At 47.2% G+C, this 20,853-nt stretch overlaps 1 protein-coding gene across 2 annotated transcripts in view; it reads right to left on the reverse strand.

Annotated features, from left to right (window-relative positions):
* USO1 (USO1 vesicle transport factor) overlaps window positions 1-20,853 on the reverse strand; it is a 101,463-nt gene that overhangs the window by 55,598 nt on the left and 25,012 nt on the right. For both annotated transcript variants that reach the window (XM_068113915.2, XM_068113916.2), the window contains exons 7-13: window positions 7,559-7,614; window positions 7,280-7,400; window positions 4,661-4,839; window positions 3,199-3,339; window positions 2,958-3,046; window positions 2,698-2,852; window positions 2,366-2,571 (exon numbers count right to left, since the gene is read on the reverse strand). In XM_068113915.2, coding sequence (XP_067970016.1) covers window positions 2,366-2,571; window positions 2,698-2,852; window positions 2,958-3,046; window positions 3,199-3,339; window positions 4,661-4,839; window positions 7,280-7,400; window positions 7,559-7,614 — 947 coding nt within the window. The remainder of the gene's footprint in view (window positions 1-2,365; window positions 2,572-2,697; window positions 2,853-2,957; window positions 3,047-3,198; window positions 3,340-4,660; window positions 4,840-7,279; window positions 7,401-7,558; window positions 7,615-20,853) is intronic.

Raw genomic sequence — 20,853 nt, forward strand, 5'->3', positions numbered from 1 at the left:
TAACCCGAGGACTCCCTGGACTATATTTTGTATAAAACTTGCTCTTCCCACGACCAGACAAGTAGGAAACGCTTCATTTTATATCCATCAATGACTTATCGAATGAGCACAAGGAAGCTCATCATTCGTGTTATGAATTTTGGGTAGGGGGATATATAGATCCAGGTAGATCTGCGTAGGTATTATGCTCCGGCTGTCGTGCTAGAGGATCTCGATGTAATAAGTTCTGTGTAGCCCGGATGTCGGATAAGTTGGATATGTGTCCCCGCCCCCTCGCATGTTAAGTAGTTCTAGAGTTTATGATAATTCCCCGGTGTGTCGTCTCCTCTGTGATCATTCCGGTGTACCGTATGGCAATGCACTCATACACATTAGTTAGGCCCATTAGCGCATACACACAAATTAACTTCCCTCTCATAATAAAACCTGACTGGAAGAACAAACAAGAAGCTTCCCCGTGATTGGTGGAAGGAAAGGAACAAGGACGTGCCACACTGATTGGCCACCGACCGATGACACCAACACCAAAGGCGCGAGGCGCGAGGCCAATCAGTGAGGAGGGCGCGAAAGAACCACAAGAAACAACGTGCTGATTGGAGGAGACGTGCGGAGGACGCGAAAGAGCACCAAGAAGCGACGCACTGGTTGGAGGGGAAGCGAGCTGACACCACGAGACGATCGGTAAAACTACTGGCTCGCCGGCATTTTGCTCTCCCCCTCTGCCCTCTCGTTGGAACTGTATCTAGCGCTTGGAGCTCTTATTTGACCTGGACGTACTCTCCCTTCCTTTCCGTGCGTTGGACCTCTTCCTGTTAACCTTGGCTTGTTGGGCGATGACGGACGGTGGAGCGTTGACGATCCTCCTTGCCTGCGTTCACGTACGGGACTGAGCGTGCAAACGAGGCTTGCCGCGCAGCGGCGTGCGTTAGCCTGGTGGAGCGCGAGCAAGGATGCCTGCGTTGGACATCGGTGCTCAAGCCCGACGATTCCTGATGGACGCTGCATCTAGACAGAGATAAGCCACACCACACAAACACAACGATTGCTTTTATTAATTCTTCCTGTGTCCGTTGTAGAAGTCTGGTGTGGGGACGTCCCGATATAGGGGTTTAGTTTTTACCGGCGCGTTTATTTGTTCTCGGGGTCCGGCAATAAAGCCGCATTTATTTTTGTACATCAACTCCGTTTTTGGTTTGATTTATTAATTTGCAGGGGAAGATGCCTGCGTGCAGCGGCCGTAAAGGTGAGTCGGCATTCTTCATTCCGTCTCGCGTATGATCCGCCATTGATTTGGGATAACGCCTCAAAGTAAGCTCGATTAGTCATCCGTGGACGCTCTGTCTTAATTGCTCTTCCCACGACCAGACAAGTAGGAAACGCTTCATTTTATATCCATCAATGACTTATCGAATGAGCACAAGGAAGCTCATCATTAGTTTAAAAAAATGACAGGATGGTGTGCCGTTTGATACACCAATCAATTAAAGAAGTGATTTAAAATGTATCGATTCAGTCACTCGATAACATCAATCCGTCAAAGTATCCACTTCATGTGTGCCCAATGCACTATGACGTAATTATTTACCACCTTATAATTGGTATTGGTATCAGTATCAACCGCGCGCATTCAAATGTTTTCACTTTTTTCCTTTCAATCCAATATGGCTGCCATACCATGTGACCAATGATGCCAGTGTTAGCAATAAAATATTATCCATGGGAAGCCCATCCTATTATTAGAGTTTCGCATCGATCGGACAAGTGGTTGCAGAGAAAACCATTTTTAAACAAAAAATATATTGATGGACACACACACGCGCGCGCGCACGCACGCGCACCCACACACACACACACACACACACACACACACACACACACACACACACACACACACACACACACACACACACACACACACACACACACACACACACACACACACACACACACACACACACACACACACACACACACACACACACACACACACACACACACACACACAGAATGGGCTAATAACAATAAGTAAAACTTGGGAAGCTACATAGCTATTCATTGCGATCTTAGGGGGTATTCCCTATTGAAGGGAGAGGTATCCTGTCCGAATACGAGCATTCTCTGCAGTCCATGATAGCGTATCGGTGGGATATGCAATCATTCTATAGACCAATACACTTACAGTGCCTTCAGAAAGTATTCACACCCCTTAAATTTTTTTACATCTTGTGTTTCACCTCCTACAAGTCCTGCCAACATTATTACAGTAATAGCTACATTCTACACTTTATTACAAGAAAACTGGAAACAAATTCCTCATGCCATTCCAAGTGGTACAGGTACAAAACAATTCTCAATGAAAGCACACCTGAGCTAGGATAGATGTGCATTGTTGGAGGAGAGACACAGGTGGCTGACCCATAGATGTGGCCAGTTGGACACGCAGAAGCTGCTCCCGCTGTGAACCACTACCCAACAGAGAGTGGGACAACGCCATCGCTGCACACCAGTTGGACAAAGAGTCTGCAGAAAAGAGTCCTCCACAGAGCAACTGCCCAGCAGACACAGTGCTTGCTGGGCAAGAATTGGGGTGAGACGAAAGGAGCAAAGGTTAAGAACATCTCATCAGGCAAGTGTTTTGGAGCAAGATGAAAATAAAATGGAAAAATGGAAGAGAACAATGAGGATAAAAAGTGATACCGTCAACAGTTGAGGGAAGCAAGGTGGCCACAATCTGTGCCTGGCTGACCTCGTTCCGGTACAGTGAGCTCTGCAAGCAGTAGAGTATGGCACATCGTAGGGCAAAGGACTGCCGCTCACTCACCATGGACAGCAACAAGACGACAATGGCAGGCCTATAAAGAAATACAGCAGATAAAGCAACATTACCAAACCTCACATTGATTATAATTTCAAAAGTAATCAAATCAGAAAAATAGATCCAGACAAATAAAACCCACCTGGGAGGGGTAGAAGGTGCATTGACAGAGGCAAAATACTCCTGATTTGCTTGGCAACCTCGAATGACCTCTGACACAGTGTTGATCGTCTAAAAGTGGGACACAATATCCCAATTAAATTATGGCTCCAGTCAGCGCCAACCAGCTCCACGTCAGAGTCAACAGAGGTAAGCCCGGATCATATCAAATTAAACAGTATATTTTGAGCACATCAGAAGTATGTATCTTGGAAGGAACTAACCTCTGTAAGAATGTCAGCAGGTACACCGGTTGCCATGAGGATCGCACAAAGACGCTGAAGTAGCTCACAATGCATCATTGCTCGCTGACAGCTTGAGGTTGCCCCAGGAGGATTTGTTGGAGAGACAAGTGTTTGCACAAGCTGCAGTACAACACAAATAAGCTTACAAACCTCTTGTAGAATCGTAACAATCTTCCAATAGAATAGAAAAGGACTACAGTGCATTCAGAAAGTATTCAGACCCCTTCACATTTTTCACATTTTGTTATGTTGCAGCCTTATGCTGAAATCGTTTATATTCATTTTTTCCCTCATCAATCTGAACTCAATACCCCATAATGACAAAGAGAAAACAGGATTTTAGAAACTTTTGCAAATTTATTAAAAATAAAAAACTGAAATATTACATTTACACAAGTATTCATACCCTTTGCTTTGACACTTGAAATTTAGCTCAGGTGCCTCCCATTTCTCTTTATCATCTTCGAGATGTTTCTACACCTTAATTGGAGTCCACCTGTGGTAAATTCAATTGATTGGACATGATTTGGAAAGGCACACACCGGTCTATATAAGGTCTCACAGCTGACAATGCATATCAGAGCAAAAACCAAGCCATGAGTTCGAAGGGATCTGCCTGCAGAGCTCAGAGACAGGATTGTGTCTAGGCACAGATCTGGGGAAGCCGACAAAAAAATCTCTGCTGCATTGAAGGTTCCCAAGAGCACAGTGGCCGCCATAATCCCAAAATGGAAGAAGTTTGGAACAACCAGGATTCTTCCTAGAGCTGGACGCCCGGCCAAACTGAGCAATCGGGGGAGAAGGGCCTTGGTAAGAGAGGTGACCAAGAACCTGATGGTCACTCTGGCTGAGCTCCAGAGATCCTGTGTGGAGATGGGAGAAACTTACAGAAGGACAACCATCACTGCAACACTCCACCGATCTGGGCTTTATGGCAGAGTGGCCAGACGGAAGCCAAACAGTTCAATCTTGGTTTCATCAGACCACAGAATCTTGTTTCTCACAGTCTGAGAGTCCTTTAGATGCTTTTTTGCAAACTCCAAGCGGGCTTTCATGTGTCTTTCATCGAGGAGAGGCTGCCGTCTGGCCACTCTGCCATAAAGCCCAGATCGGTGGAGTGTTGCAGTGATGGTTGGGAGGCACCTGAGCTAAATTCCAAGTGTCAAAGCAAAGGGTCTGAATACTTATGTAAATGTAATATTTCAGTTTTTTTTTTTAAATAAATTTGCAAAACTTTCTAAAATCCTGTTTTCTCTTTGTCATTATGGGGTATTGAGTTCAGATTGATGAGGGAAAAAATGAATATAAACGATTTCAGCATAAGGCTGCAACATAACAAAATGTGAAAAAAGTGAAGGGGTCTGAATACTTTCTGAATGCACTGTATGACATCGTCTCCAACTTGGGTGAAAAATAGCAAACCCCATATCTTCTTGCTTGCCTGCAGCATTAGATGTAGATTTGTTACTTTCTGTGCAGACCACCCAATGCTTTCCTCTGCAACCTCAAACCAGGGTGTCATGCGTGGGATGTAAGAACCCTCCTTGAAAAAGTTCTGGTTGGAGCTGTTGTGTTCGAGGAGGCTTTGCAGGAGGAGCAGACAGTCCTCCACTACAATACCTTTTGATGAATGGGGAACAAAATGGGCTCAAATTAGACCAATAAGTAAACTTTACAAAGCAGGGAAGAAACTGTTCTACTGTAAGAAATCCTGTTAAGAGTCTTAAGTTGCTCACATTGTTATATCCTTCTTTGGGTACATACAGTTACTTATAAACTCCATGTAAATATAAGTATATATATCAACACTGCCAGAATATGAAAGAATTTCAATGTGGGGCATTAGACACTAAAAGGGTACCAAATCTGTGATGCAGCCCTTTGGGGATTTTTTTTCAGTTCAACAGCAGGCTTTTTGGGTGGGAGTTCATTGCTCCAGACTTCAGGTTGACCAGTACCGTATATTAACATTCCGATCCAATCCAATGTCCATACTCCATCACAGAGCACTGGTGCTGCCAAAGCAGGTTCTTTGCAAGGGTCATGCTAGGTGGTTTGCCATCCCTCTCCCAGTAGTTTGGGCAGGAATTTGGAGTTTGTTTCCGGTGCAGGTGATAACTCACCTACTCTTTGGGAAGAAAAAAAAAACATGGGAAGTTTAACGTCCACTAATGTCGGCAGACAAGACGTCAGTTTAACATACATTTGAGGGATGGCATACACAATGATGAATCATTCTGCCTGTGAAACACCGGGATGACAGGTTATAGCTGGGTCGGAATTCAATCTCAGGTTTGAGGGTTTAACCAGGTTGAGGTTACCAGAAGAATGGGGGTGTTCTGAAGGGGCTGGGGAATGTTGGAGGGATGAGAGAGAAGAGGGACAAGACTGGAGAAGAAAAGATTTTTTTTTTTAAACAAAAAAAAGATTCACCATATTGATTGTGATGTGAGGGAAGCAGGCATTGTGCTTCTGCCTCGTCATGGGAGATGCCAATAATGTTGAGAGCTTTGGATTACAAGTAATCCAATGAATGAATGATCGTTTTAAGGCCATTTTCCCCGCTAGAGCAGGGGTTAGCCTTGCGGGCCCCATGACAATCATGGTTCCCTGTTTGAGGCAATGTTTTTATGGCCGGATGCCCTTCCTGACGCCAGCCCTAGGTCACGCTCTTACGATGCGCAGGGATACGGTGCACCTATTCTAAACCGGGGTACACACCGGGATCATTCATCCCAGCAAGCTGGTACTCAATTTGCCGACCTCGGAAGGATGACAGGCTGAGTCAACCCCCCTGGCGTTAATTCAGCGATCGACTGGGATTCGAACCCAGGATCCTAGGAGATCGTAACAATCCTCTGACAATCCTCGAATGGACAGCAACAACCTGCTGCAATTTAATATCTACCGTTGCCAATAAGCGAGGAGGGCGGGGTTCCTAGGATCCCAAGCCAGCACCCTAACCGCTAAGCCAACACCAGGCTATTACAAGTAATCCAATAGAGACAGATATAATGTTGTGGCGCTAGCACATCGGGGTTGTAGTGCAGTTAATGTACAACGGTCTTGTAGAACGAGTAGTTTATGTTTCCAATAAATTACCGAGTATTTTGAATGATGGGGAATGCACTGTGACTGGCATTGAAGGCCAGCTTTGGTATGTGGTAAGCCCAGGAGAGGTCATGACTGATGGTATGGCCTAGAAGTTCCAGAGACTGAACCTCTTCTACAACCTCTTCCAGTAGTGGCTGACCATGGAAGCAGATAGCTGGATACATTTGACAATCTGTCTGGAGTGACAGGGTGAGAATAAGATCTCCCAAGGTTGAAAGACATGTTCCATTTGTCAGACTAACAGCTAATCAATTTGCAGATTAGCATACGATGACGAATTTGCATTATTTAAAACTTACTGGCATATAAATAACTTGTCTTGTTTATGAGTGCCATAATGTATGTTGTATTGATTTTTTTTTTTGTATACAATTCATGGTGTGTGTATCCGTCGCATTAAAATGCATGTGATGATGTTACAAATGCAGTGTGTTGTTTGGTAAGGATCATTCGTTGTGGGCAAAACCTGCACAGGCCAAGTGTGGATCAAGTTTGAACACGAAAGCCTACCGTTGCCAATAAGAATGTGGGGAAGAGGAGATGTGAGAGGACCTGGAACGTCCTCACGAACCCTCCCCCAACCCTTCGCAGAGAGAGTGGTAGAAATCCCTTTTGCGATTTAATAAAGGGGAGACGCAGGAAGATCGATAAATACTTTGGTGGCTTTATTGACATAAACACGACAATAGCAGAATTGAGGATTTCCTTGGGCAAAGCGCAAACACCCAATCCAAGCTCTTCCTCATTCCCTGTGCATATATTATGTAACAAGCAGGTGGGCCCCTTAATGTTTCATATAACACATTCAATATCTAGGATATAATGGCAAGAAGGAAATGACCCTCAGGCTTTCATTTGCATCACTTTCTTTCTGTGGTTAACAATGTGCAAGATGACAAACATGGGGAAGAAAGTTGATAATACAAGGGTGAAGAATCAAACTCACCACCATCAGTGTAGCCTTCCTCAGCAATTATGTCCAATAACCTTTCAAAAGCATTTTCAAAAGCTACAATCTTCTGGATTGCAGCATTGCCTTTATTCAGTTGCTGCAGAAGTAGCAGGCCCTTTAAGAAAGGAGTAACCAGCAATGAACATTGGCAAAAGGGAAGAAGACAATGTTTTTATTGAAAAAAATTCTCTAAATTCAATTACTTTAAAAAGAACAATCACAAAAAAAACAAAAATTAAAAAAAAGTTCAAGAAATTTTAAATCACAGCTTACATCGTTCCTGATCACTTCCCGAGAATCAGCGAGCAAGTCCATCATTCGAGATAACCCTGTGCATTAAAATATATATATTAACATGTACAAGTAATAAAAACATTTTAAAAATTAAGAGGATGTAAGGATGTTGTCCAAAAAGTATGGAAACAAGGAAGCGATGACCAAAAAAAATTATGTGAAACCATCCCCACATCTTTCTTCAAATAATGGTTGTCCCGAGAGCAAGTAAGTAGAGTAAGTCGCATTTACACTTAATGTACATCATAATTCCTCCGAGTTAAAGGTCAAGGTCAAGGTGAAATGGTAGTCTGAAAAAAAAATGCATTTTTGTCATCGCTCAATTTTTGACAACGCAGAATCTCATTGACCGATTGACCTTCCAAGTGTACCTGCAGTGAAGATGTGCACCTAATATTTGATTAGTGTTCTTGACCTACCTTTTTACAGATGGTGACCTAATGAACTAAAATCACTTTTTTTTTATCATAACTTGAATACATTTCCACCAATTTGCATGATGTTGAGTTTTATGGGTATATTGGAGATGGAGACATTTCCTTAATTTATACTCTATCCCTAAATATTGAAAGTCAAGGTCATATGGTGGTCCGAAAAGAATATGGCCATCATTGGATCACGGGGAGGCTTACCCTTGGTTATCACTTTGTGATCACAGATATCTGGTTAAAAATTGTTGCCAATGCAAATATAAGAGGCAATGCTATGGTACTACAAAGGTAATAAAAAGGACATGTCTACTAGTGCATTTGGCCTGAACGTGATTATATTGTTATGAATTTGGGTAGAGTGATATATAGAGCCAGGTAGATCTGAATAGGTATCATGCTTCTTCTGTCGCGATAGGGAATCTACCTTGTAATAAGCTCTGTGTGTAGCCCGGATGTCGGTCATAAGTCGTATTTGTGTCCCCACCGCGAGGAGGGCGGGGCATGCTAATTAGTACAGGGATTATGGGTAATATTCCTTTGTTTGTCGTTCCCCCTGTCACCAAACCTGTGTCCCTTATGGCAAAGCATTCACATAGACATTAGATAGATCCCTTAGAGCACAACAGTAATTAGTTCCCCTCCCTTACAACAATGACCTTGGAAGAAAACAGGCAGGAAGCCAGATCGGGGCACCGCCGCATGGACCGCAGCCAGCCACACCACCAGCTGGCCGAGCAACGAGCCTCGTGGCAGGCTATAGCCACGCTCAGGAGGACTGTGATTGGTCTGTGGAAGGGACAGAGAACTGCCCCGTGATTGGAGGGAAGGGAAGGACTTGTGGTTGGCCACGAGGGTGGCGTGAGATGGTGGGCGGGAAGCACTTGGCCAATGGGAGGAAGCCAGCGGAGTGGAAAGATTCTGGAAGGCGAGGGTCACCGCGCTGGTTGGAGGGGAGAAAGAACTCACGTCACAGGGCGAGTGATAAAACTGCTGACTCACTGGCGTTTCGCTCTCTTCCCTGGCCCTTTCCATTCCTGTCTCTCCCTCTCTGTGCTTCCCTGAAGTTCTCTTCGTGCCTCGTGTTGGAGATCGGCTTCGTGTTGGAGAACGCTAGCCCTGCATTGGACCTTTGGTGCTTTTGGTTCGTCATGGTGCTCGGTGCTTTTTGGTGCTTTCGGTGCTGCGAGCGGACGGGACCTCGGGTGCGACTGACGAGGAGCTTGCAGTGAGGCGCTCGGTGAGGCCTGACGGCGCGCAAACAGGCACGCATCGAGGCCTGTTTCCCGCCGACATCAAAGCCGCGGCAGGCTTGCGCGCTTGGAGCTGACGATTCCTTGACTGCAGACTACAGACATTTAAGACGCACCACATTTCACAAATACACGCCATAACGTTTTATTTTCCTTAATTCATTTTCCTTTGTCTCGTATCCGAAGTGTGAGTGGGGACGTCCCGATTAGGACATTTTATTACCGGTGCGGATTTTTTCCTGTCCGCGATTCCTTGTAAATAAATCCTTGTATTATTTTCTTTGCCATTCCAAAATCCTGTGTTCGTTTGAGTTAATTCCCTGCAGGATCGAGAGCTGCCGTCGGATCTACAGGTACGCGCTTGCCGCTTCTTCCCCTTCATTCTTCCTCCCGTGCTTTTATAGCCAAATCCGTATTTGATCGTCGCCTCCCTTAAAGCCGTTCGGTCGTCCGCGGTCCAAGGGTGTTAACCGAGGGATTCGCGCGACAATATGTACAATCTCCTCCAAGAGGCTTATATCACTGCAAATATATTTAATTTTATTGAATGAAAAGGCAAGGTGACACAAAATTAGTTTTCACAAAATAAAACAAAATTAGTTTTCAAAGCAAGCATACATATTGAAACTACAATTGTAATCAAGCAATTTTAGTGTCATACAAACATTCATCATTACCACCAAAATAAATTCCTCATTAAAAGTCCATTTTTTTTGCACGATAGCCATTAGTGATTAAATCACATGGGGCGACAGACTTGAGTCTCGCTGATCCGATATGCACAATTCGGGTTGCATGAATGAACATGGTGAATGCACCACGTTTCATCCAAATCCATCCATAATTTTTGAGATATCCTGCTCACAGACAAAAACAAACAAACAAGAAATATGTCGTGCATAGCACGATACTTGCCAAATCCCTAAAATAAGTTGTTGGCCTATGAGGACCTCAGAAATAATTGGTGGTTGAATTCAGTGACCAGATGCTTTCGAAGCTGTTCGTCTTTTCGAAGCTGTTCCATGCGCTCACGCTTTCGAAGCTAAGTGATCTTTCTCAATTGTGTTTTTGTATCTATCTGTATCTGTATCTGTCGAGACTGTATCTATCTTTCGGTGTGTGTCCCTATAGCGTATCTTTTGGAAAATTTTCGGTGCTAATTTTTCGTACATGTATACACAATCGTCGGTTAATGCGTATCGAGTATTCTGCGGCCTAGTACTCGTAGGCTTAGGCTACCGTACCGTCTCCGACCTTGTGGTTTTGTTCTTCTCTCAGCGATTCGTCGAATGCGCTGCAATTATTTTCGTTCTCTGTTTCATCCCAGTCGTTCACCCCATACCTCCTTGTTTAATATCTCTACTCAAAAAAAAAAAAACCCAAAAAAAATTTCCTTCCCAGGTCTTATTCGTTTATTTGTTGTTCTTATTTGTTAGTTCGTTCTTCGTTCGCGATCACGCGATCACGTGGTTAGAAATGTATAATCTCTCCCCTGAACAACTATTTTCTCTCATATATTATAACACCCTTTTCTTCTTTTCCTACAAAAGGATGCTTTCGTTTTGCTCACCAAATCTATTCATTCCAAAAAATATATATAATACCATCTCTTACAGTTCCTCCTTTCTACATTCCCTAAACTATCCAGAACTCCACCCCTCCTCCAGTGTCCTCAAACGTATTTTTGACTCGAAGGTCTCAAACTCATTTTGCAAAAAATGTTCGTTTCCCATGAATCGTACACTTTACAAAATCCAATCTCACCCCTCCCCTCCAAATCCTCCCCATCACCCATCCCTTTCAAATCTCCCCCCTTGCCCCTTCCCTCCCCTCCCTCCTAAACTCCCCCCACACCCCTCCCCTCCGAGACTCTCCCTCGCTCCTCCCCTCCTAGACTCCCCTCTCACCCCTCCTCCTCAAAGCATCCTCCCTGCTTCTTCCCCCTTCCAACTTTCACCTTCATCTCCCCCAACCTTCTGCCTCGCTCTTCCCCCTCCTCAAATAACACCTCACTGTGCCTCACCCAATCTCCATCAAACCTTTTGTCCGCCCCATTCTTCCCTTTCTCCAAGCTATTCTGAAATCTCTGAAATCTCTGACACACCTTCAACAGCTCTCCCTACCTCTTCCTCCTCTTCCACATCTTACCCTACCCCTCCCCCCCCTGTTCTGGACCCGATGCTCCCCCTTCCTCTTCATTAACGGTATGGACCTCAAACATCTGGGGCCTTCGCTCAAACTTGACTGACCTCTCCATACAGGTTGCTTCTGACAAACCAGATGTGATCTGCTTAACAGAAACTTTCCTCCTTCATGATGTCTCTGATGCCTTGGTATCTCTCCCAGGTTACTCCCTCCTCCGGTATGATAGACCTGAGCCTCGTCCTGGAGGTGGGGTTGCTATCTTTATAAAAAAACTCTCTTCCTCACTCGCCCTCCACTGCCCTCTCTCCACCTCACCCCCAGGAATACCTTTGGCTACGGCTTCCCCTTCGCTCCCACCTTTTGTTCATATGTGTGTTGTACCGTCCACCAAACAGCGATGACTCCATCTACATCTCGCTGTCTGATAATATGGACCAACTTCTATCTACCCATCCCAACTCTCTCTTCCTCATATGTGGTGATTTCAATTGTCACCATGCCAGTTGGCTGGGTGTGGGTACTTCTCTCACCAGCCATGGCTCTTCAGCAAAGGACTTCTGCGACTCACTGGGACTGACACAATCTGTCAATTTCCCGACCCGGATCTCAGTCAACGGAGCATCTTCTCTTCTGGATTTGGTTATGACAAACTTCCCTGAAAATGTCTGCTGCTCTTCTTCTGCTCCAATCGGCTCATCTGATCATGTGCTTGTCAAAGTGAACATCTCTCTGACCATTCTCAGAGAGCCTCCTCAGCATCGACGAGTCTGGCATTTCACTCAGGCCAACTGGCACGGTCTTCAAGCAGCCATCAATCATCTGGACTGGTCTCCCATCTCTACCGCCTCTGACATCAACTCATCCTGGGAATTCTTTCAAAGTAAATTGCTCTCTCTCTCTCATGCACAGATTTATCCCATCTCGTCTTCAGTTGTCATACCCTTCCTCCCGTCCATGGTACACGGAATCTTGTGGTGAGGCTGTTGCCCTGAAACAACTTGCTTTCGTCTCCTGGAAAGCAAATCCAACGGAAGGAAATCTCATTTCCTTTCACAAAGCCCGAAACAAGTGTGTGTCCACCCTCAGGAGAGCCAGGAAACAATATCTCAAGGTTGTCAAGACCGAACTCTCTTATCTGTCTCCCTCTTCCAAATCCTGGTGGCGTCTGGTCAAATCAGTTTCTAGTGTTTGTTCCCCCTCCATCCCCTCCCTCACCTCAAACGGCTTAACGGCTGACTCCGCACGTGAAAAAGCTGAATGCCTCAACTCTGTGTTTGCCTCTAAATCTTGTGTCCCAAACCCATCCCTCTCTGTACCCACCGTACCCAGTCGTACCCAGCTGCTCCTGGACTCTGTGTCCTTTCCTCCTGACAAGGTGGAAAAGTTTCTGTCAACCCTCGACTCTGATTCTGATTCTGCAACTGGTCCTGACGGCATCAGCCCACGGGTCCTAAAATCATGTTCTTCCGCTCTTTCACTCCCTCTTTCTGTTCTCTTCACCCTCTCTTTTGCTCAAGGTCATCTGCCATCTGCTTGGAAATCAGCCAACATCACCGCTTTGCACAAAAAAGGTGCAAAAACAGATCCCAGCAACTACAGACCAATCAGCCTTCTCCCAATTATCAGCAAAGTCATGGAATCCATCATTGCTTCAGATATGAAATCTTTCCTCTTCTCCAATGGCTTGATCTCTGATCATCAATTTGGTTTCAGACCTGGTCACTCTATTCTGGACATGCTGCTTCTGCTTTCTCAACAATGGATGGAGGTACTCAACGCCAAACAGGAAATTAGAGCCGTCGCCCTTGACATATCACGTGCCTTCGATACGGTCTGGCACCCTGCTCTGCTCACCAAACTCTCCTCCTTTGGTATCCATGGAAATCTCCACGCATGGCTGGCGGACTTCCTCTCTGGTCGTAGTCAACGTGTGGCCCTGAATGGGTTTCTCTCATCTCCTCTTCCTGTTCAGGCTGGAGTTCCCCAAGGTAGTGTTCTGGGCCCTGTGCTTTTTCTGGTCTTCATCAATGATCTCTCTGACTCTCTTGAAAATCCTCTCTATCTCTTTGCTGACGACTCTACTCTCTGTCGCTCCATTCCTCATCCCTCAGATCGGCAGTCTGCAGCCTCCTCACTCTCTGCAGACCTGGACAAAATCACAGACTGGGCAAACAAATGGAACATGTCTTTCAATCCTGATAAATCTCACATTCTTACGATGTCTTTCCGAAAAGACCGACTGGAAAACCCTCCCATCCACTTTCTGAATAATCCTCTCCAAGAAGTTCTGTCACTCAAGCTTTTGGGTCTCACTATTTGCCATGATCTTTCCTGGGAAAACCACATTTCAAATCTGGCCTCCAAAGCCAGTCGCCGACTGGGCATCCTCCGTCGTGCGAAGTCCTTCCTTGGCACACCTGAGCTCCTCACCACATACAAGGCTTTTATCCGCAGCTCTATGGAATACTGCTCTCCCCTCTGGTCTGGTGCTCCTGCCTCACACCTAGCCCGTCTTCACGCTGTTGAAACCAAAGCGTTCAGAATCATTGGAATCTCCCGCGATGAAGCTAACTCCAAGGGCCTTTCACTCACTCACCGCAGGCAGGTTGGTCATCTTTCCGTCTTCTACCGACTCCTCTCTGGCCTTGCCCCCCCAGCCCTCTCTGGGCTCTGTCCCCCAAATATTCCTACAGGTCGCACAAGATCTGCCTGCAACCCTCTTATGGTTAAACTGCCAAAATCAAGACTTTCTGCTCACCTTCACTCCTTCATTCCTCTTTTCTCCCGCCTTTGGAACAAACTCCCTCACTCTCTTCAATCCCACTCCACCCTCCAGGTCTTTAAAACAGCTGTTCACCACCATCTCTTATCCTCCCCCATCCAAAACCTTGATCTTTTCTACCCCCGCTAATTTCGGTCCCCTTGTGTTTTATACCTCTCCCCCCCCCCCCTCCCCTTCCCACGCCTCCTGCCCCCAAGCCCTCTCCCTCCCACACTTCTCCCTGCTCTCAAATGTTGTGGTTGTGTGCTTCCCCTTCTCTCCCCATCTTGTCTTCCGCTCCCTCTTTTTGTATATTTTGTTTGTCTGGTTGATTTGTTTGTGAAATAAATGTTAGCTCTTTCACGAGCCTCGATTCAGTATACTACGAAAAAAAAAGAAAAAAAAAAAGATATGCACATCCTCTTAAAATTTCAAGTCAATCAGATGAAAATTGTCGATTTTAGAAATTTGGCCTATATCTATCTATCTATCGATATAATTATAAAATTGAAATCTTGCGTGTTTGTATGTAACATTCGATCGGTCCGGGGGCGTGGCTTACCCCTTTGAGAGAGTAGTAATATCCACCATTTTATTAACTCGCATAGCTTTGAGGTCTGTTTTGTAGGCCCGTGGTGTCTTGCGCTCTCTCTGTTTTATTTCAAATCAAATTCGATATATCATTTCATTTTTCACAGTCGCTAACATAGTTTTAGACTCGGTTGAAAAAAAACGGGAAGAAAATCCGATCAAAGTTTCCGTTTATAGAACGAAATGAATTCTGAAAGGCTTGTATCTTCAAGGCCATTGAGTCTGTTTCACGCCTTTCTCTTCAATCTAAGTCGCCATCTGATTTCATTTTTATCGATGGTTTTAGACTCGGTAAAATAAATAATTGAGAACATTCACGCACACACGGGAAATTGCAGAGATATATTTTAAAAATCGCGCCACGTTGATATACGAAAATACACCGCCTAAAATAACAGGCATACAGTATATATCTTCGTCATTTCATTCCACATTATTACCCGGAAGTAAAACATGTTTCAGGAAATTACCGAGAGATATTTCTTCGATTTTTTTTATTATTTATATGCGCATGCACTTTAAATCGGTTTATTTGAAATCTTTAATTTTCACAATGTAATTTATTTGTCATTTGATGATCGGCAAAAATATGTTTCAGGAAATTACCGAGAGATATTTCTTCGATTTTTTTTATTATTACCGCTTCCATCTGATTTCATTTTTATCGATGGTTTTAAACTCGGTAAAAGAAATAATTGAGAACATTCACGCACACACGGGAAATTGCAGAGATATATTTTTAAAATCACGCCACGTTGATATACGAAAATACACCGCCTAAAATAACAGGCATACAGTATATATCTTCGTTATTTCATTCAACATTATTACCCGGAAGTAAAATATGTTTCAGGAAATTACCGAGAGATATTTCTTCGATTTTTTTTATTATTTATATGCGCATACACTTTAAATCGGTTTATTTGAAATCTTTAATTTTCACAATGTAATTTATTTGTCATTTGATGATCGGCAAAACGATAGCACAAACACAATACTATTTGCAGGAAGAATGTCGTATCAACCCTCCGACGGCGCTACGGACGCGGACAACGAATCACACCTCACGTCTATGGACGCGAATAGCAACATCCGCACGAATCAGTCATCAATGATTTTCATTGACGCGCCTGGAGGCACAGGGAAGACGTTTCTTATTAACCTGATTCTCTCTAAAGTGAGAGCGAGTGGAGAAGTTGCCCCCTGCGGTGGCCTCATCTGGCATAGCTGCTACCCTCAAGCCTGGTGGAAGAACAGCGCACTCAAGGTTCCAAATCCCTCTGACACCGAGGGAAGATGGCGTATGCAACATCGATAAAAATTCCACTATCGCAGACCTCTTTCGAAGTACAAAACTCATCGTGTGGGATGAGTGTCCTATGATCAGGAGAGAGAGTTTCGAGGCTGTGGATCGCACGTTGCGTGATGTATGTGACAAAGACGAGCCTTTTGGAGGGATCTTGACGATATGCTGTGGTGATTTCCGTCAACGTGATCGGAGATAAGGGCCGAAATCACGTGTCACAGGTAAGTGATTTAGAACGCTGGAGAGGTGAGCCTTATGGCTTGATGGCTCAAATAATCTCCCTGATGATGTCCAGCGTTCGCTTTAATTCTATTCTCATATCTATTCAAACTGACATTGACCCAACGGGTCATGGGTCGTCTAGGGGTAGCATCATCATCATCATTGGCTGAGGGGTAGCATCATTGGCTGAGGGGTAGCATCATTGGCTGAGGGGTAGCATCATTGGCTGAGGGGTAGCATCATTGGCTGAGGGGTAGCATCATTGGCTGAGGGGTAGCATCATTGGCTGAGGGGTAGCATCATTGGCTATGGGGTAGCATCATTGGCTGAGGGGTAGCATCATTGGCTGAGGGGTAGCATCATTGGCTGAGGGGTAGCATCATTGGCTGAGGGGTAGCATCATTGGCTGAGGTGTAGCATCATTGGCTGAGGGGGAACATCATTGGCTGAGGGGTAGCATCATTGGCTGAGGTGTAGCATCATTGGCTGAGGGGTCACATCATTGGCTGAGGGGTAGCATCATTGGCTGAGGGGTGGCATCATTGGCTGACGGGCGACATCATTGGCTGAGGGGCGGCATCATTGGCTGAGGGGCGGCATCATTGGCTGAGGGGCGACATCATTGGCTGAGGGGCGACATCATTGGCTGAGGGGCGACATCATTGGCTGAGGGGCGACATCATTGGCTGAGGGGCGACATCATTGGCTGAGGGGCGACATCATTGGCTGAGGGGCGACATCATTGGCTGAGGGGCGACATCATTGGCTGAGGGGCAGCATCATTGGCTGAGGTGTAGCATCATTGGCTGAGGGGTAGCATCATTGGCTGAGGGGTAGCATCATTGGCTGAGGGGTAGCATCATTGGCTGAGGGGTAGCATCATTGGCTGAGGTGTAGCATCATTGGCTGAGGGGTCACATCATTGGCTGAGGGGTAGCATCATTGGCTGAGGGGTAGCATCATTGGCTGAGGGGTGGCATCATTGGCTGAGGTGTAGCATCATTGGCTGAGGTGTAGCATCATTGGCTGAGGGGCGACATCATTGGCTGAGGGGCGACATCATTGGCTGAGGGGTAGCATCATTGGCTGAGGGGCGACATCATTGGCTGAGGGGCGACATCATTGGCTGAGGGGTAGCATCATTGGCTGAGGGGTAGCATCATTGGCTGAGGTGTAGCATCATTGGCTGAGGGGCGACATCATTGGCTGAGGGGTAGCATCATTGGCTGAGGGGTAGCATCATTGGCTGAGGGGCGACATCATTGGCTGAGGAGCGACATCATTGGCTGAGGGGCGACATCATTGGCTGAGGGGCGACATCATTGGCTGAGGGGTAGCATCATTGGCTGAGGGGCGACATCATTGGCTGAGGGGTAGCATCATTGGCTGAGGGGTAGCATCATTGGCTATGGGGTAGCATCATTGGCTGAGGGGTAGCATCATTGGCTGAGGGGTAGCATCATTGGCTGAGGGGTAGCATCATTGGCTGAGGGGTAGCATCATTGGCTGAGGTGTAGCATCATTGGCTGAGGGGGAACATCATTGGCTGAGGGGTAGCATCATTGGCTGAGGTGTAGCATCATTGGCTGAGGGGTCACATCATTGGCTGAGGGGTAGCATCATTGGCTGAGGGGTGGCATCATTGGCTGACGGGCGACATCATTGGCTGAGGGGCGGCATCATTGGCTGAGGGGCGGCATCATTGGCTGAGGGGCGACATCATTGGCTGAGGGGCGACATCATTGGCTGAGGGGCGACATCATTGGCTGAGGGGCGACATCATTGGCTGAGGGGCGACATCATTGGCTGAGGGGCGACATCATTGGCTGAGGGGCGACATCATTGGCTGAGGGGCGACATCATTGGCTGAGGGGCGACATCATTGGCTGAGGGGCAGCATCATTGGCTGAGGTGTAGCATCATTGGCTGAGGGGTAGCATCATTGGCTGAGGGGTAGCATCATTGGCTGAGGGGTAGCATCATTGGCTGAGGGGTAGCATCATTGGCTGAGGGGTAGCATCATTGGCTGAGGTGTAGCATCATTGGCTGAGGGGTCACATCATTGGCTGAGGGGTAGCATCATTGGCTGAGGGGTGGCATCATTGGCTGAGGTGTAGCATCATTGGCTGAGGTGTAGCATCATTGGCTGAGGGGCGACATCATTGGCTGAGGGGCGACATCATTGGCTGAGGGGTAGCATCATTGGCTGAGGGGCGACATCATTGGCTGAGGGGTAGCATCATTGGCTGAGGGGTAGCATCATTGGCTGAGGTGTAGCATCATTGGCTGAGGGGCGACATCATTGGCTGAGGGGTAGCATCATTGGCTGAGGGGTAGCATCATTGGCTGAGGGGCGACATCATTGGCTGAGGGGCGACATCATTGGCTGAGGGGCGACATCATTGGCTGAGGGGCGACATCATTGGCTGAGGGGCGACATCATTGGCTGAGGGGCGACATCATTGGCTGAGGGGCGACATCATTGACTGAGGGGCGACATCATTGGCTGAGGAGCGACATCATTGGCTGAGGGGCAGCATCATTGGCTGAGGTGTAGCATCATTGGCTGAGGGGTAGCATCATTGGCTGAGGGGTAGCATCATTGGCTGAGGGGTAGCATCATTGGCTGAGGGGTAGCATCATTGGCTGAGGTGTAGCATCATTGGCTGAGGGGTCACATCATTGGCTGAGGGGTAGCATCATTGGCTGAGGGGTGGCATCATTGGCTGAGGTGTAGCATCATTGGCTGAGGTGTAGCATCATTGGCTGAGGGGCGACATCATTGGCTGAGGGGCGACATCATTGGCTGAGGGGTAGCATCATTGGCTGAGGGGCGACATCATTGGCTGAGGGGTAGCATCATTGGCTGAGGGGTAGCATCATTGGCTGAGGTGTAGCATCATTGGCTGAGGGGCGACATCATTGGCTGAGGGGTAGCATCATTGGCTGAGGGGTAGCATCATTGGCTGAGGGGCGACATCATTGGCTGAGGGGCGACATCATTGGCTGAGGGGCGACATCATTGGCTGAGGGGTAGCATCATTGGCTGAGGGGCGACATCATTGGCTGAGGGGTAGCATCATTGGCTGAGGGGTGGCATCATTGGCTGAGGTGTAGCATCATTGGCTGAGGTGTAGCATCATTGGCTGAGGGGCGACATCATTGGCTGAGGGGTAGCATCATTGGCTGAGGGGAAGCATCATTGGCTGAGGGGCGACATCATTGGCTGAGGGGCGACATCATTGGCTGAGGGGCGACATCATTGGCTGAGGGGTAGCATCATTGGCTGAGGGGTGGCATCATTGGCTGAGGGGTCACATCATTGGCTGAGGGGTAGCATCATTGGCTGAGGGGTGGCATCATTGGCTGAGGTGTAGCATCATTGGCTGAGGTGTAGCATCATTGGCTGAGGGGCGACATCATTGGCTGAGGGGCGACATCATTGGCTGAGGGGTAGCATCATTGGCTGAGGGGCGACATCATTGGCTGAGGAGTAGCATCATTGGCTGAGGGGTAGCATCATTGGCTGAGGTGTAGCATCATTGGCTGAGGGGCGACATCATTGGCTGAGGGGTAGCATCATTGGCTGAGGGGCGACATCATTGGCTGAGGGGCGACATCATTGGCTGAGGGGCGACATCATTGGCTGAGGGGTAGCATCATTGGCTGAGGGGCGACATCATTGGCTGAGGGGTAGCATCATTGGCTGAGGTGTAGCATCATTGGCTGAGGTGTAGCATCATTGGCTGAGGTGTAGCATCATTGGCTGAGGTGTAGCATCATTGGCTGAGGGGCGACATCATTGGCTGAGGTGTAGCATCATTGGCTGAGGGGTGACATCATTGGCTGAGGGGTAGCATTATTGGCTGAGGGGTAGCATCATTGGCTGAGGGGTAGCATCATTGGCTGAGGGGTAGCATCATTGGCTGAGGGGTAGCATCATTGGCTGAGGGGCGACATCATTGGCTGAGGGGCGACATCATTGGCTGAGGGGCACATCATTGGCTGAGGGGTAGCATCATTGGCTGAGGGGTGGCATCATTGGCTGAGGTGTAGCATCATTGGCTGAGGTGTAGCATCATTGGCTGAGGGGCGACATCATTGGCTGAGGGGCGACATCATTGGCTGAGGGGTAGCATCATTGGCTGAGGGGCGACATCATTGGCTGAGGGGTAGCATCATTGGCTGAGGGGTAGCATCATTGGCTGAGGTGTAGCATCATTGGCTGAGGGGCGACATCATTGGCTGAGGGGTAGCATCATTGGCTGAGGGGTAGCATCATTGGCTGAGGGGCGACATCATTGGCTGAGGGGCGACATCATTGGCTGAGGGGCGACATCATTGGCTGAGGGGCGACATCATTGGCTGAGGAGCGACATCATTGGCTGAGGGGCGACATCATTGGCTGAGGGGCGACATCATTGACTGAGGGGCGACATCATTGGCTGAGGGGCGACATCATTGGCTGAGGGGCAGCATCATTGGCTGAGGTGTAGCATCATTGGCTGAGGGGTAGCATCATTGGCTGAGGGGTAGCATCATTGGCTGAGGGGTAGCATCATTGGCTG

This window comes from Myxine glutinosa, chromosome 4 (assembly GCF_964187855.1).
Source record: "Myxine glutinosa chromosome 4, kmMyxGlut1.1, whole genome shotgun sequence".
Taxonomy (NCBI): Eukaryota; Metazoa; Chordata; class Myxini; order Myxiniformes; family Myxinidae; genus Myxine; species Myxine glutinosa.